A 27,333-nucleotide genomic window follows, 5' to 3' on the forward strand; every position below is an offset into this window, starting at 1 on the left:
CCCATTTCACTTCTGAGAGACTAGATCATTGACCGAGAGACTAGATAATCATTGTCTTGTTTTAAATTATGTGTGCCTATGAGGAATGCTATCACGCCCATATATGGTCTGGATTGGTCTCCACAGAGGTTGCTGCTGGAAAGCATGAGTTTCATTTCGTGCATGCACACATGAACGCATGTTCACGCGCGACGCGGTCATCTTTTCCGAGCTGCAGTTTATAAACACAGTTTGCCCTTTGGCGTTTATCAAACGTAATAAATAGTTGTATTTCACTCTCACTTTTGTCAGGCAGAAAGTCACAGAACACAGCCATGGAAGTGGCTGGCAAGCAAGCAAGACACAGACAGACCAAGAGATGCACTGCCCAGCTAGGTTAGCAAGACAAGACAGACTAGAGAGAGAGCACTGCAAGCTAGCACATCAACTTAACGTTACTGTTATTTGCTGACATAAAACTTGGAGAGGAGAGAACACAAGTTTACCTGATTGCTGTTCCCACAATTCACTCTCATTGTGTTTTTTCCTTCTCTTTTCGTGAAACATACCAGACGAACTGGCACAGAGAGACAGGAAACACAGGGATAAATACACTGGGGGAAATAAGCGACACCTTGCCTGACTAAAATATTCCCAGTCATGTGAAATCCATGGATTAGGTCCTAATTCATTCATTTCAATTGACTGATTTCCTTATAAGAACTGTAACTCAGTAAAATCTTTGAAAATGTTGCATTTTTGTACAGTTTGGATTTCTACGTGCTGTTTTTTTCTGTAGTCTCTGTGGCCGACGCCGGCACACATAATAATGCTAGTTGTAACATTCATCTCACCATTGCTGTTTTTATAATGAGAAAGTGACTTAAAACCAGCTTCCTTTTTTAATCAAAGGATTTGTATGGAAAGCCAAGTTGAAGCTAACATTAGATGTTGTCCTTCTCATAATAACCACAAAAGAGTTAATTTTGCACGCCCAATTTTTCAGTTTTTGATTTGTTAAAAAAGTTAATATCCAATAAATGTCGTTCAACTTCATGATTGTGTCCCACTTGTTGTTGATTCTTCACAGAAAAATACAGTTTTATATCTTTATGTTTGAAGCCTGAAATGTGGCAAAAGGTCGCAAAGTTCAAGAGGGCCGAATACTTTCGCAAGGCACTGTATATAAGAATCTATCAACTCTACAAGCAACACTAGACTCTATTATTATGGTGGGAGATTTTAATACGGTCTTAAATACCTCTATGGACCGGAAAGGAAATCACACTACAAACTATCACCCTCAGGCATTTAAGGAAATCATGAATGTCATGGATATAGTGGAATTAGTGGATATATGGAGACTTCAATACCCTGACCTAGTGAGATATACATGGCGGAGGCTTAATCAAGCTAGTCACCTTGACTACTTTCTTATACCATTCTCTCTGTCACCAAAAGTTTAAAAGTGTTGATAGGGGACAGAATGCGGTCGGATCATCACATAATTGGCATATATATTACTCTTACGGAATTTCCACGTGGGAGAGGATATTGGAAATTTAATCAAAGCCTACTAGATTATAAATTGTTTAGAACTAGGATAGAATAATTTATAACTGACTTTTTCAGACATAACATAGGTACAGCAGATCCCCTTACTGTATGGGACACTTTTAAATGTGCCTTTAGAGGCAATGCAATTCAGTACTCATCTATAAAACAAAAGCAATTTAGATCAAAAGAGTCCATATTAACAAAGGGAATTGAAGGACTAACAGTACAGTTAGATAGCAATAAAAACGGTACTATAGAGGCACAGAATAAGTTAGAGGAGAAACAAAAAGAAATGGAGGAACTTATTCAAGAAAGATCTAGTGTAATATATTATAAAAATAAAGCGAACTGGATGGAATATGAGGAAAAATGCACCAAATTCGTTTTCAATCTTCAATATAGAAATGCTACCAAAACAAATGTATTAAAACTTGTTACAAATGATGGAGTCACGCATGATTCACCAAATGATATTTTGAAAGAGGAAGTAAAGTACTTTAAGAATATGTTCTCATTTCAGTCTCCTCCATCTCCACTAACTGAAACTAATTGTATCGATTTTTTTCCTAATAATAATGTAAAATTAATATCTGTACAGAAAGACTAATGTGAAGGCCAAATTACAGAGGAGGAACTGCTTGAGGCAATTGGGGCCTTTAAGGATGGGAAAACTCCAGGGCTGGATGGCATACCAGTGGAAGTATACAAAACTTCTTTTGGTATACTCAAAGGACCATTGTTGGCTTTTTTTAACCACTCCTATATAAAAGGTAGATTATCAGACACGCAACAAGAAGGTCTGATATCATTATTACTGAAACAGGACCCAAGTGGTATATATAAAGATCCAGTCCATTTAAAAAATTGGAGACCTCTTCAGTGTTGTGATGCAAAAATCCTAGCAAAATGCTTGGCACATAGAATCAAAAAAGTATTGTCAGATATTATTCATCCTAATCAGACAGGGTTTTTACATGGACGATACATTGGAGATAATATAAGACAAGTACTGGAAACAATAGAACACTATGAAATATCGGGGACACCAGGCCTGGTTTTCATAGCTTTTCAAAAGGCTTTTGATACAGTACGACTGGAGTTTATATATAAATGCCTAGAATATTTCAATTTTGGGGAATCTCTTATAAAATGGGTTAAAGTTATGTATAGTAACCCTAGGTGTAAAATAGTAAATAATGGCTACATCTCAGAAAGTTTTAAAATATCTAGAGGAGTAAAACAAGGTTGTCCACTATCGGCATATCTATTTATTATTGCCATCGAAATGTTAGCTGCAAAGATTAGATCAAACGATAATATTAAGGGATTAGAAATTCGTGGCCTTAAAACGAAGGTGTCATTGTACGCTGATGATTCATGTTTTCTTTTAAAACCACAATTGGAGTCTCTCCACGGCCTCTTAGAAGATCTAGATACTTTTGCTATCCTCTCTGGATTAAAACCAAATTATGATAAATGTACCATATTACGTATTGGATCACTAAAAAAATTCACATTTTACATTACCATGTAGTTTACCAATTAAATGGTCTGACGGAGATGTAGACATACTCGGTATACAAATCCCAAAGGAAAGAAATGATCTCACTCCAATACATTTTTATAGAAAGTTAGCAAAAATAGATAAGATCTTGCTACCATGGAAAGGAAAATACCTGTCTATTTGTGGAAAAAATCACCCTGATTAACTCTTTAGTCATATCACAGTTTACCTATTTGCGTATGGTTTTGCTTACACCTAGTGACCTGCTTTTTAAATTATATGAACAAAAAATATTCAATTTTATTTGGAATGGAAAACCAGATAAAATTAAAAGGGCATATTTATATAATGAATATGAATTCGGTGGGCAGAAATTATTAAATATTAAAGCATTAGACCTCTCACTAAAGGCATCAGTCATACAAAAGTTATACTTAAATCCAAACTGGTTCTCTAGTCAATTGATACGAATGTCTCATCCTATATTCAGGAAGGGCCTTTTCCCTTTTATTCAGATTACACCTGCTCACTTTCTTTTGTTTGAAAAGGAAATAATCTCCAAAATATCTGTATTTTTTAAACAAGCCTTAGAAGGTTGGTTGCAAGTTCAGTTTAATCCACCTGAAAGGACGGAACAAATAGTACGACAAATATTGCGGTTAAATTCAAATATACTAATTGATTAAAAAAAAACGGTATTTATCAAAGAAATTATTAAAAAAAGGTATACATTTAGTGAATGATATCATAAATAGGACTGGTGGAGTTATGTCACACATGCAGCTAACACAGACATATGGAAATGTCTGCTCTACCCAAAATTACAACCAATTAATTGCAGCATTACCACAAAAATGGAAGAGGCAAGTAGAAGGGGGAAAAAGTAAGGAACTTGTATGTCGGCCCTTTATTAAAGAACATAAATGGTTAAAGAAAAGTGTGATAAATAAAAACATATACCAATTTCATTTAAGGACCAAAAAACTGACAGCTGTGCCATATAAATTGCAAAATAGTTGGGAAGAGATTTTCGATGTACCCATTCAATGGCACATGGTTTATAAATTGATACGCAAAACAACACCGGATTCAAAACTTCGAATTTTTCAATATAAATTACTATACAAAATTCTTGCAACTAATAGAATGTCATATATATGAGGGATACAATCTTCCCAGCTCTGCAGATTCTGCTGTGAGGAGGCAGTCATTAGATCATTTATTTTGGTATTGTCCATATGTAGCTCATTTTTGGTCACAGGTCCAGGAATGGCTGAAGAATTGCAACATTTGCCTAGAACTAACACTACAGATAGCAATACTGGGTAATTTGAAAAGCCATAGTCAATCAATCAATAATATAATAATTATTTTAGCAAAAATGTTTATTTTTTATTTACAATCTGTAGAAGCTATGAGAATAGGAAGGTTCAATTATTTTGTGAAGCATCACAGCACAGTTGAAAAATATATGGCAAGTAGAAATCCGAAATGGATGATGTTGAGAGAAGGATGGGAGGGGGTGAGTGGAGCTGAAGGGTGGGACTAATAACAATGTAGGGCATACGGGATCTGTAGAATGTATATAGGTTCGGAGCTTTGTGAAATAGCATAGTTACAAATAGAAATCAAACTGGATGGACATCAGAAGTAGAGGAAGGACTAAGAACAAACAAGAAAGAACTATTGTAAAGTAGACTGTGTCTGTAGAGTGTGTATAAGATGTATGAGTTGAGTTTGAGTTTATTTTTATTTTTACAGGGACAGTGCACATTAATCAACGTTTCAGTAAAAGTGCCGGTTTTAGCCAGCCGGCTAATTTTCAACCGCAGTCCCTGGGCAGGTTATTAAAAACAATTACAATATAGACAATAGCAACATAGAACAAGCAAGACATAGCAACATAGGACAAGCAAGACATAGCATACAGACAGAGCAACATAAAACAAAAAGCAGCAAGACAAAATTCATAAAAGTAACAAAGTGTTTCCACACCTCACAAGCTACAGACAACAGACAACATGGAAAGCGGCAACACACAGCTAGGGACCATGTTCACAAATCTGATTTACCTTTAGCCATGTCTTCAAGCATTTTATGAAATTGTGATATGTGGTGCAGTTATGTGTCTGATGGCAGTGTATTCCAGACATGGGAAGCTCTCACAGAGAATGCAGATTTACTAAAGGTGCTTTTCCTTAGGGGAACTATACAGTCACCTCTCATGGCAGACCTTGTGGATCTGCTGCCATATGTCTGGGTTTTCTGTTTAACAAAAATATTGAGTGGAGGGGGAGCCAGGCCATTAAGGATCTTGAATACAAGACATGTGTCGGTGTATTGCACAAGATTTTCCCAACTCAAGAGCTCATGCTTTCTAAGGATGTGACAATGATGATGGCTATTGGGCTTCCTATCAAGCACTTTGAGAGCCTGTTTGTAGACAGACTGAATAGGTTTTAATGTTGTACAGCAAGCTTGGGTCCAACTAGTCAAGCAGTATGTTAAGTGGGGGAGTATCATAGATTTGAAGTACAGTTTTGCTACCTCTGTAGTCAAACAATTTCGTATAAATCGGAAATTAGCTAGGTTGAATTTGGTTATTTGAATGACCTTTTTCACATGCTTTTTAAAAGAGAGGTTGGAATCAAGTATGATGCCAAGGTACTTAAAATCGGATACCACCTGGAACTTCTCCCCTGACACATAGACATCTGGCTCAGTAGCATCTGTTGCCCTCTTTGTGAAGAACATGCAAACAGTTTTTTTCACATTGAGATGCAAACACGAGTCACTGAGCCACTTTGTAACCTGGACCATTACAGTAGTGAGTTCTTGTGCAGCTTGTTGTTTGCTCTTTGCATGCACATATATCACTGTATCATCTGCATACATTTGAACTTCAGACCCAGTACAGACAGAAGGCAGATCATTAATGTACAGGCTGAACAGGAGGGGCCCCAGTATTGACCCTTGGGGCACGCCCACATCATAGCTACGAGTGGGCGACAGCTCATTGCTCACTCTGACACACTGAGTTCTGCCTTCAAGGTATGATTTCATCCATCTCAAGGCATCAGGGGAAAAGTTGAACTTGGACAATTTTGTGATGAGAATCTCATGGTTAACAGTATCAAAAGCCTTCCTTAGGTCCAGAAACACAGCCCCAACAGCACCCCCTTTGTCCATCTTGGACTTCACATTTTCCAGAAAAAAGCAGTTGGCCGTTTCTGTGGAGTGTTTCGCTCTGAAGCCAAACTGCATGGAGTGTAATGTGAAGGGGCTGTTGTTGAGGTGGGCAATCAGTTGTTCTGCTACACACTTTTCAACAACCTTTGACACCACAGGTAGTATACTAATGGGCCTGTAGTTACTCACGTCAGCAGGGTCGCCTGATTTAAAGATGGCCGTTATTATGGCCGACTTCCATACCCTTGGAAACACACTGAGACCAATAGATGTGTTGGTGACCTTAGTAATGGGGCCAATGAGTGACTCTTTGTAGTTTTTAAGAAAGGTAGAGTCCATCCCAAACACATCTTTGGCTTTAGAGTTCTTTAGTGAGCTAATCACCTTGTTCACCTTTGACTCAGAAACCTCCCTTATGATGAAGACAGGTTGAGTGTCATTCACTAGCACTGAGCCCAAGAAACAAGTGGAGGGGTTCTGTGTCAGTACCCTGACAGAGTCAAAGTAGGAATTGAAGGATATTGCTATTTCGACTGCTTCCTGTGTTAGATTGTTATTCACCATGATTTCTAGTCTTTTTGCAGTGTTACTATGGTCTTTCCCTGTTAACTTTTTTAGATTCTCCCATATCAATTTAGAATTTCCCTTTGCTTCACCAATTATGTTAATAAAAAAGTTTGCCTTGGCCTGTCTGATTTCTTTCATCACCTTATTTCTCAACATGGTAAACCTACCTCTGTCATGCTCTAATTTAGATTTTAGGGCTATTAATCTCGTTCTTTCATCAATTTCCAGATTTCTCCATTTAGCCAAGGAAGAGTGCTCTTTTGGCCAGGTTTGGATTTGATTTTCTTTAGGAAGCCATTTATTGTAGTCTGGATTGTGGATAGAAAAACCTGACTATCAGCTTCCACGTCTGTATAGGACAAGAGATCATTCCAGTTTATTCCCTTAATTGCTTTTTCAAAATAATTGAATTCACTCTTAGGTATTCTGAGTTGATCCGGCTTTCTAACAGTAGAGAGGTTAAACCTGCTCTTAGACAGCTTTCTGGCTATAAGTGTCAGATTATGATCAGACAGCCCAGTAACCATATTGAATGATTTAGTCACTCTCTCTGGTTTATTACTGAACACCAAATCAATCTGTGTTTTAGAGCAACAAGTCACCCTGGTTGGCCCTTTAACTAGCTGTGTAAGGTCAAAGGTATTAGTGATCCGTTTGAGGGTTTTCCTACAACACTTGTCTTCATAATTAATGTTAAAATCTCCTATTAAGATGACCTCTTTCCCAAAATCACATTCCCTAAGCATGGTATTAAACTGATCAAAAAACACACTTTTGGTGGAAGGTGGCCTATACATTCCAATGAGGGTAAAATACATTTGGGGAGACAGTGTAACGTTCAGGCCGATACATTCTAGTTCATTATCACATGACCACTCAATTTGTTTACATCGGATATGTTCTTTAATGTACATCATCACACCCCCTCCTCTTCCTTCCATCCTGTCTCTCCTGAAAACATTGTAGCCAGGCACAATCAAAGCAGCATATGGAGAGTGTTTATGGAGCCATGTCTCTGAGAGGCAGAGAAAGTCAAGGCTGGAGTCTGTGAGTATATGTTGAATTTGATCACTTTTTGGAATTATTTTTATTTTATTTTACCTTTATTTAACCAGGCAAGTCAGTTAAGAACAAATTCTTATTTTCAATGACGGCCTGGGAACAGTGGGTTAACTGCCTGTTCAGGGGCAGAATGACAGATTTGGACCTTGTCAGCTCGGGGGTTTGAACTCGCAACCTTCCGGTTACTAGTCCAACGCTCTAACCACTAGGCTACCCTGCCGGAATGACACTACGAATGTTCAAGTGCCCCCCTACTAGTCCCCTGGGCTTAGCTCGTGGGTCCCAGATGACTCGAGAGTGATTGACACATTGAAAAAAGTTAAATTTTCTGTGTTTTCTGACGGCTGGGTTTAGGCCGTTTTGTTTCGTTTTGATTAGGGGCAGTTCGGTAGCGCAAGTAACAATCCCTCCCGCCTGCACTGGATGCGGGGAACTAATTAAAATAGCTTGCGTACCAGACGCAGAGTCAGGGATCGCATATAGCGACTCTGGTATGTTTGAAGAGTCAAAATCTATCCTGGAGCCGGGTGAGTCGAGAGAAACCATAGGACCATAGCACTCACCCACCTCCACAGCGGCGACGACCAGTGGACGAGGCCATCCACCGCTCTCCACTCCGGTGCGTATCACTGGCTCGGTGATATTGGGCCCAGGATTGAGTTGTACATCCCCAGAGAGCAGGAGGGTAGTGAACAGGTAGTTTAACAGTTTCCGATAAATGTTAGACTTGTGTTTGTTACGCCTAAGCGGTTCAGTAGAATAAGGAGCGAGGTAGACTTGGCCATTATTCAGAACATTATGGTATGCTGAGTACTGTCCGCTCCCGTGGAACCGTGAACCAATGTGTTTGGTGTTGATATTCTCCGGTAGTAGACTGATTGTGTCATCCCAGCAAGGACGCACTGAGATTATCAGTAGAGCAGCTACATAACTGACAATCATGGCAGAGTACTGGAGATAAAACACATAATTACGCTTTAACTCTTTGCATGAGTTACTTAGCTGGGATCGGTGTACACCTGATGGTTTAGATAAAATTACAGCATTCGAATGAAAAGCGGCACCTGCCGCACCACCCTGTCTTCCGTCCGCCATTTTTTCCAAGAAGCCGATTTCCATTGTATGGATTGAAGATAGAAGCAGAAGTGTTTATTAGTTTACTCCAATTGGGGGATCGGCGGAAGGGTTTCCGGGGTATAATAATAAAGGTATATTCTTTAAAAAAGTATGTATGTCTATATAGGCATGTGTATGTATATATGTGTATATATATGCATGCGTGTATGGATATATATATTTACCCCAAAAATATGGGGGATTGGAAATGATGCAGACAATTACATTGGAAGCAACATTCTTTCCGCAATATTAAGCTGATCCACCCTCTAGAAAAAAATAGAAAAAAAATGGCTGATTATTATCAATGACTTTAACTGTAACTTTAGTAGTAACACGTTTTACAGTGTGGGAAATCCTCACTGGTACCCTAGTTTGTAGAAAGACCCATATATACAGTGCATTCAGAAACTATTCAGAACCAGGAACATCACTAGACATTCAGAACATCCGGGGCTTAGCCCTGAAGACCTGGTGCTGACTCCGGGGGGAATTTGATCCCTGCGTGACCGAAATGAAGCGCCCCACATTCTTGCAGTGAACATTTTGCAAAAAACATAATGCTTTGTTGCATATCTCACTGCGTTCTTCCTTGCTGTGCTTGCCTGACACCAAATAATCAACACTTCTTAATATGAATTCAAATAACTTTTGCAGATATGTAGAAATGCAGGTATCAAACAAGCTTGAAAATCATTATTTTATAATATTTGTTATAATAAATCACAGATTCCAAGGTCAATTAGCTACAGGACAATAATTCTACCTATTTAATGACACAAAAACAAATACACCCCCTCCAACCCCCCTCTAGTTACAACTCTTCACAATTTTACACATACCAGTGTTGTGTCTTTACTATCATTAAATTGAAGACTTATAGTTTTTATCAAAGATTCTCTGTAATTAGTATAACGCGATCAACTGATTAATCATGTAACTGTAATTAACTAGGAAGTCGGGGCACCAAGGAAAAATATTCAGATTACAAGGTTATAATTTCCTAATAAAACCTTTCAGATATTTTCATATCTGATCCATAGTCTTATGAATTATTTACTTTACCTCACGTTAGTCTCATTTAAAACGTCGTAAATTGTTGGTTATCTGCACGGACCCAGTCTTCACTATGAGTCATCCATACATCAAGTGTCTTAAATCATTTATTTATTACTAACTAAGTAATTCACAGAAATGCATAAACAAACAAACAAGGTAAATGTGGTTACAAGAAATGATAGGGGAATTTGCCCTAGTGGGCTAAACCGGCATGGCGGCTTGTTAGACAAAAGGGGAAGTGGGGGTCGACTAAGAAGTCACCACAGAGTGATAATTCTAACAATTGAAATGCTAATCCTTTGCACATGAACTAGTAATCAATATCAAATTAGTGAATTACTGGCAGAAATGGACCAGTAAGTTACTGTAGATTTTAGGAACAAGGTTTGTAAAATTCCTGAAACATTGTACAGTATATTACTGTATTCTCAGGGTAGAGCATTCTCACTCACGGGTGCAAAAACGATAGCTTTTTACAAGGTATGCCTTAAAATATGTTAGTGGGCCAGAGACTCATTCCCCGCCCACAGCATTTTCTCACAATGCACCATCATTTATTCTGTAAAACACATTTAAGGTATTTTTCTGTGCCTTCTACAGTGTTTTACTGCCTTGTGCCATCAAACCCCTGCAACGTTACTAGAACGCTGTAGCCCGCCTGGTATTCAAAGTTCTCCCATGTCATCCCGCTCCTCCGCACACTCCACTGGCTTCCAGTCGAAGCGCGCATCCATTACAAGACCATGGTGCTTGCCTACGGAGAAGCAAGAGGAACTGCTCCTCACTATCTTCAGGCTATGCCTAAACCCTACAGCCCAAACCGAGCACTTTGTTCTGCCACCTCTGGTCTTCTGGCTTTCCCACCCATACGGGAGGGCAGCTCCCACTCAGCCCAGTCCAAGCTCTTCTCTGTCCTGGCACCGCAATTGGGGAACCAGCTTCCCCCTGAATCTAGTACAACAGAGTCCTTGCTCATCTTTCGAAAGCACCTGAAACCCTACCTCTTCAAACAGGTAGGGTTGCCCCACCTAGCTGGTTGCCCCACTTAGCTGTTTTAGGATGAATACACTCACTACCTGTAAGTCTCTCTGGATAAGAGCATCTGCTAAATGACAAAAAAAATATATGTACAATTACAGATGTGCATGAAAACACATTTTCGATATTTTACAGTGAATTCTACAGTGTTTTACTGTTGAAATTACAGAAACGTCTTACAGTGTAGTGAGAGAGAGGAGCCTTGGTATGTTGTTGAAGATCATTCCGTATGTGTGTATGGGGGGTGGGGGGGTGGGGGGGTGGGAGTATGTGTGTGTTTTGACTGTGTGTCTCTCTTTTTGGGATGTGTGTGTGCGCGCACATGTGTGTGTCTTAATGCCTACCTATGATAATAATTTCGCATTATGTCTCACAGGAGATGTCCTGATTCAGATTTCAGAGAACCAGAGGCGACTCACCGCTGAACTGGAAGCAATAGTAGGTTACTTTACTCTCCTCATCGAACAGTAGAACAGTAGCACTGCACGAGTCAATTTCCTATATTAGAATACAACATGAAGAATTAAGAGTGCATTGCAATTGGACCTTGGTTGTAGTTATTCACCTGTCATAAAAACTCACAACTAAGCAACCCACTTATTAAGATATTGTACTGTATATTTTACTAGATGGTGTCACAACACGGTTTGCTGTCAGTTTGAGATGTGATTGTTTGGCTTACCAGTGGTGTTTCAACTACTGCGATCATAATAACCGTTCTCTGTGTTTCTCTAGTTCCGCTGGTTCCACTCTGAGGTGCTGCAGGAGATGGACAACAATGTCAAACTGGATAAAGACTACATAGCAGTGAGTAGCCACTCTCCTGTACATACCCCTTTTCCACATACGGTACCCCCTTGTGTTGACAGTACAGAAGTAATGTAGTAAAGAGCATGGACTGGCGCACAGACAGAATCAGAAGGGAGTAGAGAAGTAGTGGGCAGTGCTCAAGAATGGTGGACCATACGGGATACTGTTGAGCGTGAAAAACCAAGCAGCGTTGCACCCTCAAACTGGTGCATCTAGCAAGGGCACTTACATCTTTTGTCTTGCCTATTCACCCTCTGAATGGCACACATACGCAATCCATCTCTCAACTGTCTTAACCTCTCTAGGGTACGTGGGACGGTAGCGTCCCACCTGACCAACATCTGGTGAAATTGCAGAGCGCGAAATTCAAAAATACTCAATTAGAATATAAACATTCTTGAAAATATATGTGTTGTACATCAAAAAAAGCTTAACTTCTTGTTAATCCAGTCGCTGTGTCAGATTTCAAAAAGGCTTTATGGCGAAAGCAAACCATGTGATTATCTGAGGACAGCACCCCGCATACAAAACCATGAAAAATATATTTCAACCAGGCAGGTCTGCCACAAAAGTCAGAAATAGCGATATACAGTGCCTTGCGAAAGTATTCGGCCCTCTTGAACTTTGCCACCTTTTGCCACATTTCAGGCTTCAAACATAAAGATATAAAACTGTATAAAACAACAAGTGGGACACAATCATGAAGTGGAACGACATTTATTGGATATTTCAAACTTTTTTAACAAATCAAAAACTGAAAAATTGGGCGTGCAAAATTATTCCGCCCCTTTACTTTCAGTGGAATCCATGGGAGCTGCAACCAGGTTCCTTATAAAAAGGGCTTCCCACAGAAAACTATTGGAAAATCCTATGACCTCAATTTATTTTTCCCTGGATGGCTTGTCGGGTTTCACCTGCCAAATCAGTTCTGTTATACTCACAGACATTATTTTAACAGTTTTAGAAACTTTAGAGTGTTATATGCATATCCTAGCTTCTGGGCCTGAGTAACAAGCAGTTTACTTTGGGCACGCTTTTCATCCGGATGTCAAAATACTGCCCCCTACCCCAGAGAGGATTTAAGGCTTAAAAATCCTTCTTTAACCTGTCTCCTCCCCTTCATCTACACTGATTGAAGTGGATTGAACAGGTGAGATCCACAAGAGATCATAGCTTTCACCTGGATTCACCTGGTCAGTCTTTGTCATGGAAAGAGCAGGTGTTCCTATTGTTTTGTACACTCAGTGTAACCGTATCTGGCATTGGTGTAATGTGTCCTCCAGGGCAGCAGGAGGCGATATGAGATGGAGGTACGGACCCAGGCCACATCTTTAGAGAGGCAGCTGAGGGGAGGGGCTTACCAGGTCAGTCCTCTCTCTCTCTCTGTGTGTGTGTGTCAGAGGTTGGTGGCACCTTAATTGGGGAGTATGGCTCATGGTGATGGCTGGAGCGGAACAGGTGGAATGGTGTCGTGTTTGATGCCATTCCATTTTCGCCGTTATTATAACACTGGTGTGTGTGTGTGTCAGATAAAGAGTATGAGCAAAATAAAATAAAAAATAAAGATTAAGAGTGCACCATTGAGAACTCCATTGTCTTGCATTCCTGTAAAGTATTTCCACAGTGTGTGTGTCTGAGAAAGTTTTATATTTACATATTGCATGTGTGTGTGCGCCCACAGGATGAGTACATTCACTTCCTGAGGGATAGTCAGCGTGAGGCTCTGATGGAGGAGGAAAGGAGATACCGTTTCCTGGCTGAGAAACACTGTGGTCTCACTCAGTCCATCGTCTATCTCATGAACAAGGTAGTGTAGCTTACTACATTCTCATTTAATCATACACACACAATAATCTATGCCATTTAGCAGACGCTTTTATCCAAACCGACTTACAGTCAGGCATGCGTACATTTTACGGATGGTCCCGTGAAGCAAACCCGCTATCCTGGCATTTCAAGTGCCCTGCTCTACCAACTGAGCTACAGAGGACCGCCCTCTCCAATAGTGTCATAAACCACATTCATCACAGAAAGAACCTTGGCTGGTTTCCAATATGACAACCTGCTGCTGGCCTTTTTCTTGTTTTCTCCAAATTTGTGGATTTAAAGGGAATGAATAAGTAGGCTCCACCATTTCTAGTTTGATGCTTTCTGGGTTGTTGTTTTTTTTTTGAGAGAGAGAGAGTCACCCAAGTAAGAGAGAAGAGAGTGAGTTTCCTGACTAGATTAAAGTCAATGAATAAACAAGGTCAATGAAAGTAATGAAATGTGTGTGTGTGTGTTTTCGATGGGCCAGACAGGGGCAGGGGGAGGCCTACAGCAGATAGCTGATGGATTGAGAGACCAGGTCAATGCCACCAGAGGACCTGGATCCCAGAACCCCTGTCGCCTGGACAACACGTCCAGAATGAGGGAGGAGGATAGGTGGAGCCAATGGTCAGGCAAAGAGGAGCAGCCTCTGGGAAGAGTGCCCTCCAGAGGTGGGGGCATGATATACTGTATATCTACACTACAGTATAAACCTATATAGTTAGATAAAGTACTCATCTTCGTGCCCAGTTGACTACTTTGGTGGAAGCCATCAATGGCAATGTCCATGATAAAACAAGTGACAGTATGTCCATCAGGAGTCCTCTGTCTGGCTCAAAAACCATACCATAAATAAATACTATGTATATACCATACCCAAAGTGTTCAGGTGTCTTTCCTCTCCTATGACCTGCCCTCCTGGCCCTCTGATGTTCACACATCCTCTCCTCTCTCCTCCCTCCTCTCTCACCCTTCACCCCCATCACCCCCCCTCCAGGCCCATCACCCCAAAACTCCCTTTCCCGCTCCAGCTCAGTTGGTGAGTCCCTAGGTCTGGGTGGAGGTGGAGGAGGGAGACCTATGAGAGCTCTGGTGTCCCACCCCGCTAACTCCAACAGCCCCACCCTGCTGCCCTTCTCCAGAGGGGAGGTGGTGAGCGTGCTGGTGCAGGATCCCCGTAACGGCTGACTCTACGGCCTGGCAGAGAACAGCTCACGGTGAGGGAGAGGGAGGGAGGGAGAGAGAGAGAGAGAGAGATGCCCCTGCCTTCGTGGCAGAGCTGAACTCACAGAACAACATTGTATAAGGAAAACTTCAATCCGTTTGAGAGATACTCCACTAGAGACTGTAGTATTTGGGATATGTATCAGAAAATGTTAAATACCATTTTAATATATATATTTTTAGCTTACTTGCTTATGACTTGCTGAATGCTAGCCTGCCATAGCTCTCTGTCCTTCATAGAAACTCATAGAAATGTATTTCTTCTCTGTTTCCCCCCACAGTCAGGGCTGGTTTCCAGCTGCCTATGTGGGGCCACTGGAGGAGGCCCCTAAATCAACTGGCTCCAGGTGATCCACTAGCTCCACTCTTAAAGGGACAGTTCACCCAAATTTCCCCTCAAGGGAAATTATATGTGAATTATGAAACATTGCTAGTGAGTTGTGTTGATCGTGTTTTATATTCTAAAAATAGTTGTTAATGCTAATGCTGTTTTGACTTTTGGTGACCTTTGACCCTTCAGTAGCGCCACCCTTAGGAGCGGCCACAGTATGGACAACCTGCTGGACCAATCAGGAAGCAGCAGCCACGGCAGACCCCCGCCCCCGCCTCCGCCCAATAGACAGACAGAGATGCATCCAATCACACCCATCGTGGAGAGAAGGGCAGAGTCTCACTCTGACAACAGGGTAGTGCTGCCTGGGTGAATGATCACTGAGGTTTGTTGGCCATGAAGGTCTTGTTAAAGTCTAGTGTTGAGAGTGTTTACACTATGGTGAGCCTGCTGTACTACACTAACGTAGTGGTTCTGGTAAATCAATGTTGGTTTGTTATTTTTAACATGATAGTCTGAGGAAAGTGTCTATTCAGGTTTTTGTGAGGCATAACAAGTAATGAAAAGCTAGTTATAGTTAAAGCTAGTTAGAATTTAGTTAAAGCGGTAAAGGTTTAATGAAAGCTTCAAATACAGAAATTAGTATTTAAAATCTGCTGCATGTTTGCCCTCCGGCCAGCAGGGGCACTGTGGCAATGTGTTGTTCTCTATGATGCCACAGCCCTCTTTCTGGTGGATGCAGGGGTTTAATGAAGGCTTAAAATAGAGAAGCTCCAGCTGCTGACAGTGTAGGGGGGTGAGGAGTGTGTGTGTGTGTGTGTGTGTGTGTGTGTGTGTGTGTGTGTGTGTGTGTGTGTGTGTGTGTGTGTGTGTGTGTGTGTGTGTGTGTGTGTGTGTGTGTGTGTGTGTGTGTGTGTGTGTTTGCATGGTGTTGGATCTTTGCATGGTGTGGATTACACACCCATAGATGCTCTGCCCCCCTCTCTGTGTTTCAGGTCAATATGTAAAAATGTTTGCATGGGTTGGAATAGATACCTTTAAAGTTGTGTTCTTTGCCCTCCATGCAGAGTTGAGAGCGCCATGGTGGACCTGGGCCAAACCTCTTCCCAAAGTAAGGAACAACCATTGCAGTTCTCATCAGTCCTATATGTGTTTATTCATTACTAAGAAGTGATATCTAGAGAGATTGTTCGAGATTGACGTTGAAATTGGATGTTTATCCATGTTCCGAGAACATTGGGAAATGCCATCAAAACCAGCAACAGTGAACACTATTACCATCGAGTAGGCTTGGGTTTTGCTAGGGCGTTATGGACAGGTAATCATGGGTGTAATCCCATGATTCTGGATCAGAAGACTGTGTGTTGGATCCCAGTTATGGACAGAAACAAATAGTTTAGAGTTCCTCTGTCCAGTGTCTGTGTTCTTTTGCCCATATTAATCTTTTATTTTTATTGGCCAGTCTGAGATATGGCTTTTTCTTTGCAACTCTGCATAGAAGGCAGCATCCCGGAGTCGCCTCTTCACAATTGACGTTGAGACTGTTGTTTTGCGTGTACTATTTAATGAAGCTGCCAGTTGAGGACTTGTGAGGTGTCTGTTTCTCAAACTAGTCACTCTAATGTACTTATCCTCTTGCTCAGTTGTGTACCGGCCTTCCACTCCTCTTTCTATCCTGGTTAGAGCCAGTTTGCGCTGTTCTGTGAAGGGAGTAGTACACAGCGTTGTACGAGATCTTCAGTTTCTTGGCAATTTCTCTCATGGAATAGCCTTAATTTCTCAGAACAAGAATAGACTGACGAGTTTCAGTTATTTGTTTCAAGTCATTTTGAGCCTGTAATCACACCCACAAATGCTTATGCTCCAGATACTCAACTAGTCTAAAGAATGCCAGTTTTATTGCTTCTTTAATCAGAACAACAGTTTTCAGCTGTGCAAACATAATTGCAAAAGGGTTTTCTAATGATCAATTAGCCTTTTAAAATGATAAACTTGGATTAGCTAACACAACGTGCCATTGGAACACAGGAGTGATGGTTGCTGATAATGGGACTATGTAGATATTCCATAAAAAAATCACCCGTTTCCAGCTACAATAGTAATTTACAATATTAACAATGTCTACACTGTTTCTGATCAATTTGATGTTATTTTAATGGACCAAAAATGTGCTTTTATTTAAAAAACAAGGACATTTCTAAGCAATCCCAAACTTTTGAATGGTAGTATATACATACTGTATATATAACCTATCCAAAACCTTAAACCTTACCTTAAAGTGGAAATCAGCAGTAAAAACAATAACAAAGCAGACTACCCACCCCTGGTTCGATAAAAAGCAAAGTGATGGGGCTGGATAAATGAATTCACTCTCAAATTCATAGACAGAGCTATGAATACAGACTGGCCATCCATTCTATCAAAATTATAGTTTTAACATTTGTTAACATTTTCTTTGTTTACAAATGTTGAGGCAAAATAAGCTTACATTTTAAGTTCTATTGGGGTACGACAGTTAAACTAAGCTCATGAGGCATTTCTAAATTATATTCTTCAAGAATCAATGGGTACATATCATGAATTTATAAGTCCAAAAAGTTATTGATTGCCCCTTTAACCATTGGAATGAGTGCCTGAACTTCGTGTTTTAAACATATCACAAACAATAACCCTTACCTTAACTATTGATATGAGTGCCTAAACTTAACCCTTAACTTCAAAATTTGATGTTTGGAGAAACGGAACGATACAGAGGAGCAGGAGTCAACCCAGGCTGTCAAAAGTATTTGGAGCGACTTCGAAATTAGACAGGGGCTCCTGAGTGGTGCAGCTGTCTAAGGCACTGCATCTCAGTGCTTGAGGTGTCACTACAGACACCCTGGTTCGATTCCAGGTCACATCACAACCGGCTGTGATTGGGAGTTCCATAGGCCGGCGCTCAATTGGCCCAGCGTTGTCTGGGTTTGGCTGGTGTAGGCTGTCATTGTAGATAATAATTTTTTTCTTAACTGACTTGCCTAGTTAAATAAAGGTCTTAATAAATGTTTTAAAATAATATTGTTACAATATCATGTGTGAACTGAAATATCTCTGATCTCTCAATCTGTCTTTATTGTATAGGGGCACTAACCCTTTCGCCACTGTCAAGCTGAAGCCCACATCCACAGATGACCGATCTGCTCCACGGCTCCGTCGGTGAAGAGGCCACGCCCTGGAGAGGTACTGGGCGCATTCCAGGTTGACTACATTTCAGTCGTTGGATTGCATCAAAAAATTGTTTCATGCCACTTTATTGACTGTGCAGCCGACCGCTATATCATATGATTCACTGATCTGTTAAATAAATATTTATCCAGGCGGGTATGAAATGTAGTCAGCCTGAAACGCGTCCACTACCATGCAGCAGGGGTTTTAGGATTGATGCCCTAAAACTGCCCCAAACCTTCCCAAATGGTTGAAAACTGTCTTAAAACTTCCCCAAATTTTCCCTAAGCAGCCCCTAATACCAATCTTGTACAGTAGGTTATTTATATCCATATTATGGAGTTTATCGGATGACTACAGTGATAAAGGAAGTTCAGGGGGCAATGTAAGATGCCAGAATCCCTAATATATGCTTGGTGCACTGATTGACCTGAAAGGTGCATTAATAATTTTTATTTCATTAGTGAGACAAATCTTTGAGAGCTCTCATTTATGCACTTTTCTTCAGAATCAGGGATATACATGTCAGGTACAGGAAATATCATGGTAGAAGAAGTTGTTTTTATCAAAGCTTTTTGCATTGTTGTCTTCAAGTAGCTCTTTTATTTAGCTTTGCTTGTACAGTAACAATATGGCAGTTTAAACCAATACATAACTTTGATACTAAACTACAGTGAACCACAGTGAGCTAATCTTTCTCTTCGGAATGCCATGTAGATAGATTGTTATGACAAGTGAGTTTGAGCTACTAACTTAACAGTGCTATTTTGTCCAGTGCCTTTAGTAAATGTACTATACGATTTGTATGTGTTTGTTTGTTCATGCAGGCAGTAGGGTGGCCTACTACTCTAGTGAAGAACCCGGGGTTGTCAATTCTAATCCACTAATGGGATACTTAACCTAAATTACCCTTAGTGTGTACCCAGTATGTAAATGGCTGACGTGAGAGTGTTGAGCTAATGTTATAGCTGTAACTAAACAAATTATTTTTACTTTACTGCTAGAATAAAAATGGCAGCTGCTTTTCACATGGTTTCAAATTCCTTTAATCAGACAGAAATACATCCCCTGATTCTTACGTTTTTTTAGTTGCTGGCGATATTTTACACATTTATTTTCTAGTTATTGAGGGCCACTCGGTAGTGCTGAGCGATTAACCAGGGGGGGGGGGGGGGGGGGGTTATTGAACAACCAATTGACCAACATTAGTTAATTTATCTGAATTCCATATAGTTATTTTGTGAGCCCAACGTGCCGTTTCTGTAAAGAGAAATCAAATAATTCACAAGAGAAAGTAAGTCAAGAACTATGTGGTTACTCTTGGCTGTAGCATTAAGCCAATAATTAAACCTAATTCAGCACAGAAATTTGGTAATTAACTACATTGTTAGATACCCCCAACCAAACAGACCGCATGAGCGGAATGTACACAACACAACGACGAGAGAGGTAGAGACAATACGTGAAAGTGTTCCTTATCTCCTTTGAAGAACTAGTCAAATTATTTCAGCAGACTGCCCTGCAGCATTATTACACAGGCTAGCCTAGCTAAACAGGACGACAAAAGACAGTACAGTATGGGGAGCACAGAGATAATGTAACGTTAGATGGTCAGGCTGACTGGCTGCTACTACTTGAGCAGAGATGAGATGATGACTTTAAGAACTGAATAATGATAAAGTCATCAGATAAAACAAAGTAATACCCAATGTGGACCTGACAGAGACATTGTAATATTTGTAATGTTTTGGCAATTGAATGTTCACTATTTTTGTTTTGTAATTTCCATTAAAAAGTTTTAAAATCATTTAAATGGTTTTATTTTGTAATGTGTACCCCTTTCCTGCATTCAAATGACCAAATTGCTCTCTAGTGGCCTCATTGGTGGAATGTTATGAATAGTTTACATAATTTATAAACATACGTTTTAAAAAGCCGCCAGAAATCTATCAAACTATTTTGATATATTTCCGTCTTCTATGATGTAATATTGGGATGCAAACTCAAAACGTAATACATTTCATAAACATGTGAATGAGAGGTATACTTTTGTTTCAAAATAGATTTGTTTAAGGCTACCAACACTCTGTGTGACTCTGATTTAGTCCACTGCAGTAAAAGGCAAAATATATTATCGAAACCAAAATCGAAAAAAACGTGATTGCTTTTTTGTAATCAAACTGAAACCGAACCGACCTCAAAAAAGCACTAATCGCTCAGCACTACCAATTGGAGAAGAGAAGGAGACAAACAGAGGAGACATTAAAGGAAGCGTCGGAGTGAGTCAGTTGTTCTTGAGGCATTTTTATATTTTATTTTATTTTGTTCTTTCACAGTTTCATCTTTTGGTGCGTTTTTACAACAGCTCATTACCAAAGGAGAGAGGGACAGAGGGATGGGGAGGAAAGGAAAGGAGGAGAGCAGTGCCAGAAAGTTGAAAGAGAGATAGAAAGAGACAGAAACAAGGGACAGAGAAAGAGAAAGAGTGGGAGGAGAGAGAACAAGGGGGATGAAGTAAAATCAACTCAAAGGAGATGTGACTTTCTCTCATTTTGAAATATCTACATTATTATTTTAACTTGAGGTTATTGGCCTTCCAGGCGGTCTGATAACTATACACAAACAGAAACACATACGTTTGTATAAAAAGGAAAAAATAAATAGGATGGGGTTGTGGGTGGGAGTGGGGGAGAGGGGTAAGTTAGCGGGGTGGGGGCGGAAGCCACGACACCCTTCCTCCAGTGCAGTAGTAGCCGTGCGCTTGAGTGGGAGAGAGCTGGGTGTCAGTGAGGGCAGGTGGAGGGATGAGGTGGGGGAGGAAGGGGCACGTGTGAGGGTCGGCTGCAGACTGGAAGAGGGGGAGTATCGGGGCTGGGTGGTGGAGCGCTAGTCGGTTTAGGAAGGTGTCTATTACTCGTGCACCAGGGCAACGAACTCTGAAAGAGAGCAAGAAGAGACAAGAGGTTAGAGCACTCTGTAGACTCTGTGGAAAATCTGATCACACTATGATGATACAGGTGAGTACATGTGTCCGTCGGTCAGAGAAATAGTTTATTTACCATCGATGCCGATCATGCCGTCTCCGTCCTTGTCAGCTTCGTTTAAGAATGCTTTGGTTTCTTTGTCGGTCAGGTCCCTGCCGTCTGAGGCAAATCCCTTCAGTACGAACCTATGGGCAACAGGGAGAGGGCAGAGAGACTTGAGACCAGACAGTACAACTACTAGGAATGCTCTGGTGCCTAAACAGTTAACCATGAGTGTTTGTGTGTGTATATAGGATGGGAATGCATGTCCATGTGGTCACTGGTCGGTCACCATGCACTGTATATTGTTTAATAAATCACGGAGTGTGTAGTCAGTCAAAGTGTTGATGTGTTTCTCTCTCTGTCTGTGTCTTTCTCTGTGTGTGTCTCCCTGTGTGTGTCTCCCTGTGTGTGTGTGCGTCTCTTACTTGAGCTCCTCCTCCTCTATGAATCCGCTGGCGTCAGCGTCCAGCACCAGGAAGGCTTTCTTCACATCCTCAGCTGACTTGGCCTTCAGACCCACCATCTCAAAGAATTTCTTATGGTCAAAAGAGTCAGCCGCTGCATCGCATAACACACACACAGTTTAAGTGAACACACACACACAGAGTACAAACACAAATGGAGGCAGACACACACACACAGACTTACATACAAACACACACAGACAGGCACGCATGCACGCAGACAGACAGGCACGCACGGATGCTTTCACTCACACACAAAGGACAAAAAACAGCATGGGTGACTGCCTGGATGCAACACTCCAGAGGCTAAACGTTAATGCCAAACAATCATTAAGAAATGACTATTTTTACACTATGATACAGAGTTTGTCTGAGTGTATGTGCGTGTGTGGATTCAGAGCATGTGTTGTGCCAGTGGACATATCAATTCTATAGGTTAGAGGACTGTGCGAACCCCAGGACTAGCTGGCATCCTCTGGCATATATCTTACACAATATCAGTTCTTACACTTTCTGAATTATGTCAGATATGATGTGCTATTACAGTGTCATAATTATGTAAAAATGTGTTGATCCCAAATGGCAACCTATTTGCTACATAGTGTACTACTTTTGACCAGGACACATGAGGTTCTGGTCAAAAAGGAGGGCACTATAGGGAAGAGGGTGCCTTTTGGGACGTATCAGATGTGTATTTTTGGAACCAAGGGGCTCCTCCTGTTAACACAATAGTAGAGAGAACACATATTCGCCACTAACGTTCAATACAAAAAGTGAATTATACCTTTACTAAGTATTATTAGCCATTTATTTGGCCTCTATTCAGTGTTTTCTTGTTTACACATTATGGGACCGTTTCCCATACACAGATTAAGCCTAGTCCTGCACAACAACATGAAAACTTTCAATGGAGAATCTTTGTTGGGAGTGCTTCTTAGTCCTGGACTAGGTTTAATGGATGTCTGGGAAACTGTTCCTAAATGTGATGTCAGAAAATGAAATGGAGTAAAGGGTGTTTGGTCACCTGCGAATGCCTCTAGGGCTTTCTTGATGTCGGCAGCGTTGAGAATGCTGTTCATCGCCATCTCAGCAGCTGGAATGTCAGGAAAGAGGGGGGAGGGGGGAATGGAAGGATGAGAAGAAAAGGGGGGAACAAAGTTAAACATGAGAGCAAAGAGAACAGAGAGAGATATTCTCATATTACACTGCTGAGACTTGTGTACTGGAGCAAGAAATCAGCGAGATATTGAGAGAACGAATTAGAAAGGAGGGAGAGGAGGGAGGAGGAGAAAATGGAGGAGGGGGTGGGGGGTGCTCAGTTCTCCATTTAGTTTATGTGTGTTTTTTTGGGAGCGGGTTGAGGTTGGGGGTATTATAAGAGAAACGTGGCTGGTCTCCAGGCGTCTACTCAGCAGGGTTAGCGCCATAGGATCTGTGCCTTGTGCTGTGTCTGACATACCATAGAACAAGAACGAGAGCTGTGGAGCTAGGAGGCCATTGGACACACCACAGAGTTAGAGCTGTGTAGAGTAATAGTGTGGACAGGGGGCTCCTTATGTCTCACACTTTGAAAGGCGAGCTGTCCAAACCTCTTGGCCCTGTGTGTCCAACCCTGTGTGCCATTGAAGCCAATTGCTTCTCACTTACACCCCCCCCTCCCAGCTCCCATCTGTCTCCCAAAAGAGGAGAGGAGGAGGAGAGGAAAGGAGGAGGAGAGTTATGGTGAGTGGTGTTGACTAAGGGGTTATTGAGTAATGGATTAGTAGGTTGAGGTGTGGTTGCCATGTGGTGGCCATCCTATGATATCGTGCGAGGGCAATTTTTAAGTCTATTTTTGGATTAGTTTATGTCTGTAATGGCCCCCGAGGGGTGGCCCTGCTCCAGGGCGACAGGACCGCAGGGCCAAGTAGGGTGCTCTAAGATATTTCCCTAAGACACCGCTGCAGCAAAGGCTCATGGGATAAGTGAGCGAAAAGGCCCAGCTCGACAGCCTCTGGCTCGTTCGGACGTTCCTATGGGGGAAATTAATAGGGAAAGAATGGGGTTTTGGGGTAAACGCCTAAAATAACGTCTGAGTTTATCACAGACTTAGGAGATCTTATACGTTTTGTTCTATAAAATAATATCAGCTAGTTAAGATGACCTTTATGAATTATGAAGCCTTTCCCTTACAGAAAAACACCATTTCACATGAGAAATCATGTGAAAACGTGTTTTTGGAATACTTCACATTTGGAACACTTCACGTGAAATCATGTGTTTTTTTTCCTTATAATGGGGATGCCAGCAATCTGAATTTCCTGCTACACAACCAAATCTGTGGCCACAGATTATTAGGCAAGAATACAAGGTGTAAGGTAAGGTAAGGTACTTTCAGGGCCGGCTTAATGCAGGGGCTTACCCAAAAAATACACAGTATATATTATATATATAATATTCTGCAACCGCCAACCCCAGGAGGATTCAGGAGCCAACTGTCAATGAGTGTAGATAGCCTGCTGCTGCCTGGTGCTACTCTGCTAATCGTTAGATCGGGGGAGGAGATACATGTGACTGGTCAATTGTGTGAGTCAGGGGCATGGCCCAAGCCCATAACGGACCCAAGAGGCAAAAACAATTATTGTTTATAGCTCTTTTTTTATCCATCCACAGGAGCCCGTCCTCAATGTTCAAAATACACCAGAGAGCATCATTTTGACAGATTTCTTAATCTGGCCCTGGGTACTGGCCAATATCTTTTAGGGTACATGTGCAGATAATCTAGTATAACGTACATTTTTTTCTGGGTACAATTACTACTGCACTTAAAAAAAAACTGCTGGGTTAAAAGCAACCCATAGTGGACACGTGTTGTGTTATTTTTGACCCAGCCAGTTGGGTCACTTAGGGACATTGAACTATGAACCATCAGGTCAGATCAGAATACTGGAGGCGTGGCGTTCAGTTCTTTTTGGCCACCTGTGAAAGTAAATGTCGTTCCGGTTCATCTAGTTAGTGCCTACAAAAATATGCCATTACTATTGCTCTCTATAGGAGCCTACAAGATCCTATTTAGTAGTTAGCCTCTTTCCACAGTTTGTCCTATGCGAATGCCTCAACAGTCAGCCTCATCTTAGTGAGATCTAGCACTTCCTTTCACCCACCATTTTTCTAACACTCCTAAGTTTGACTTACCCTTTGGCTCCAATGAAAAGTATAAATATGAAACCTTTATACTTTTTTCCTGCGCGAGAGCCGGCTGTGCCCTTCTTCTCACCCAGAGGTGAGGGAAACCCAACCGTGCCTCAGGAGACCGACTCCTAGCCATCATTACAACAGCTGCATGGTGTGTGTGTATGTTTGTGTGTGCGTGTGTGTGTGTGTGTGTGTGTGAGTGTGTGTGAGTGTGCGTGTGTGTTTGGAAGAGGGGGTCTGGGGGTTCTGGGTCTGGGCAGGCCGGATGTGGGTAAGGAGATCGAGGTATCAAGGGAGAATGTACTAGGCTCTCAAGAAACTCGAGCCCCTTAAGTTAAGCCCCCTCGATCTCAGTTTACTATAGCATGTGTATGTTCGTATGCGGTCCTTTGTAGTGTCAGTGTGTGAGTGAGGTTGTGTGTTTGTATGTACGAATGAGTGGCTTGCTGATATGTCTGTGACATGTGTGAACTTAGATTTGATCTGTGGTCATGTTTAGTTTTTGTGTGTGTGTGTATGTGTGTGTGTGTGTGTGTGTGTGTGTGTGTGTGTGTGTGTGTGTGTGTGTGCTCGCGCTCATGGGGCGGGGATGAGTTTGTGTGTGTGTTTATGTACATGCATATACATGTATGTACTGTACGTCTGTGTGCTGTTGAGATAATGTTTTGCAACTTTGTGTGTCTGGATTCATATACCTTGTAGGGCTCTTACTTACAATTGATTTTACATTTAAATACCCACTATGTAAGTGAATCAGAATGATTGAAACACAACAGATTGGGGACTGTGCTTGTTTTAGCATTCTGTACAGCAGAAACATTTCATTGGAGGATTTTGATTCAGAATGATAGCCAACTTATAACTGAATAGTTGAAATTGTGTACAGAACAGCTCAACTGGGTGGCTACAACAAATGGTATTGATTCTGCAAGTCATTGATTTCATCATAAAAAGTGGAGTCAGCCTCTCTTGTCATGGTAACAATACCAATACCCAAAGAGCAGTGGTCCGTGCGGCACGACCATAAAAACAACACCCAGATGGATTATGGGGGATTATCTTTGGACATAACACCAAAGTCCATTATGTTATCTGACAGCGTGGTGCGGAAAATAACTGCTGAGCTGCCTACCTACTGTACCGCCACAGTACAACTGAACAATCAGACCTAGGTTCAAATACTTTCAAAACTATTTTATCTAAATTTGACTAGATAAATTTGACTGTAGCAATGGAACCAATAGAGCGGTCCCAGTGCAACCTTGCCCACCTGGCTATCCAGGTAGGGTAATGCAAAAAAATATTTAATATAGTATCTGAACCCAGGTCTAGCTTCCAAATGACCAAGTTACCCAATTCAATGATTGAGCAGCCACAACAATAGGCCTTGCGTAGTAGTAGGGACTCTCCTGGATGGCACACAAAGGTACCGCTATGACTCGCAGAATAATAATGACATCTTATCTAATCAACGAATCACATCGTCTCGTAAATCTATCTGGAACAATTGGACAATCAATCATCTACATGCAAATGCCAAACATGTCAATAACTAAACCACGTCACGAGACATTTACATGAAACACAAACAGAGTAATATAGTATTATTAAATAAATAAAAATGTGTCAATCGCTTAAGCTATCCGTTAGCATTTAAAGCAACATCTGAAGTCTTGAGGTCATATTTCATCATGACACACAAACAACACATTGTATTCATAGCAAATGGCACCCTATCCCTTATATAGTGCGCTACTTTTGACCAGAGCTCTATTGGGCCTAGGCCAAAAGTAGTGCACTATAGGGAATAGGGTGCCATTTGGGATGCATTCAATTATTTGTCTCTGTTTAATTAACAGAGGCTATAGCCACTAAAACAGTTCACTGACTCCATGAATATGCATTAACATGGAGATATCAGCACATGAGTATCATGCAAATGCACTAATCATACTCAACATAATCACATACAGAATGTTAATGAGGGAAGGTTATGGTCCCGAGAGGCATCTTTGCTGAAAAATGTAATAACTAAATACTATTTCACAGTGTCAGCAATTTGCACCATACTTAGTTAATGTCCTCTATATAATTGTTGAAAGGTTTGGTCGTTTGGTTCATATTCTCTATACAGTAGCCATTCCCATTACACAACTAACTAACACCACAAATTGCACCTGCTCATGCTATTTTCCAACACGTAACTACCTACATACTTAA

At 41.1% G+C, this 27,333-nt stretch overlaps 2 protein-coding genes across 6 annotated transcripts in view; one reads left to right on the plus strand and one right to left on the minus strand.

Moving 5' to 3' along the window:
- The first annotated feature begins 8,285 nt into the window (after nucleotides 1-8,285).
- On the plus strand, nucleotides 8,286-20,256 carry LOC110486119 (BAR/IMD domain-containing adapter protein 2-like 2). The gene is made up of 11 exons (XM_090196194.1): nucleotides 8,286-8,477; nucleotides 11,448-11,509; nucleotides 11,807-11,878; nucleotides 13,165-13,245; nucleotides 13,563-13,688; nucleotides 14,178-14,361; nucleotides 14,688-14,907; nucleotides 15,196-15,261; nucleotides 15,435-15,630; nucleotides 16,313-16,356; nucleotides 18,366-20,256. Exons 3-7 carry the CDS (start codon nucleotides 11,840-11,842, stop codon nucleotides 14,876-14,878), a joined length of 621 nt encoding a protein of 206 aa, XP_090052320.1. The 5' UTR covers nucleotides 8,286-8,477; nucleotides 11,448-11,509; nucleotides 11,807-11,839; the 3' UTR covers nucleotides 14,879-14,907; nucleotides 15,196-15,261; nucleotides 15,435-15,630; nucleotides 16,313-16,356; nucleotides 18,366-20,256.
- A 484-nt stretch (nucleotides 20,257-20,740) lies between these two features.
- Nucleotides 20,741-27,333, minus strand: part of LOC110486120 (parvalbumin-7) — a 55,695-nt gene continuing 49,102 nt past the window's right edge. For all 5 annotated transcript variants that reach the window (XM_090196195.1, XM_090196196.1, XM_021557490.3 and 2 more), the window contains 4 exons: nucleotides 22,964-23,032; nucleotides 21,901-22,033; nucleotides 21,509-21,618; nucleotides 20,741-21,385 (listed from right to left, as the gene is read on the minus strand). In XM_090196195.1, coding sequence (XP_090052321.1) covers nucleotides 21,360-21,385; nucleotides 21,509-21,618; nucleotides 21,901-22,033; nucleotides 22,964-23,032 — 338 coding nt within the window. In that variant the 3' untranslated portion in view covers nucleotides 20,741-21,359. The remainder of the gene's footprint in view (nucleotides 21,386-21,508; nucleotides 21,619-21,900; nucleotides 22,034-22,963; nucleotides 23,033-27,333) is intronic.

This window comes from Oncorhynchus mykiss, chromosome 13 (assembly GCF_057628025.1).
Source record: "Oncorhynchus mykiss isolate SJ-2025 chromosome 13, ASM5762802v1, whole genome shotgun sequence".
Taxonomy (NCBI): Eukaryota; Metazoa; Chordata; class Actinopteri; order Salmoniformes; family Salmonidae; genus Oncorhynchus; species Oncorhynchus mykiss.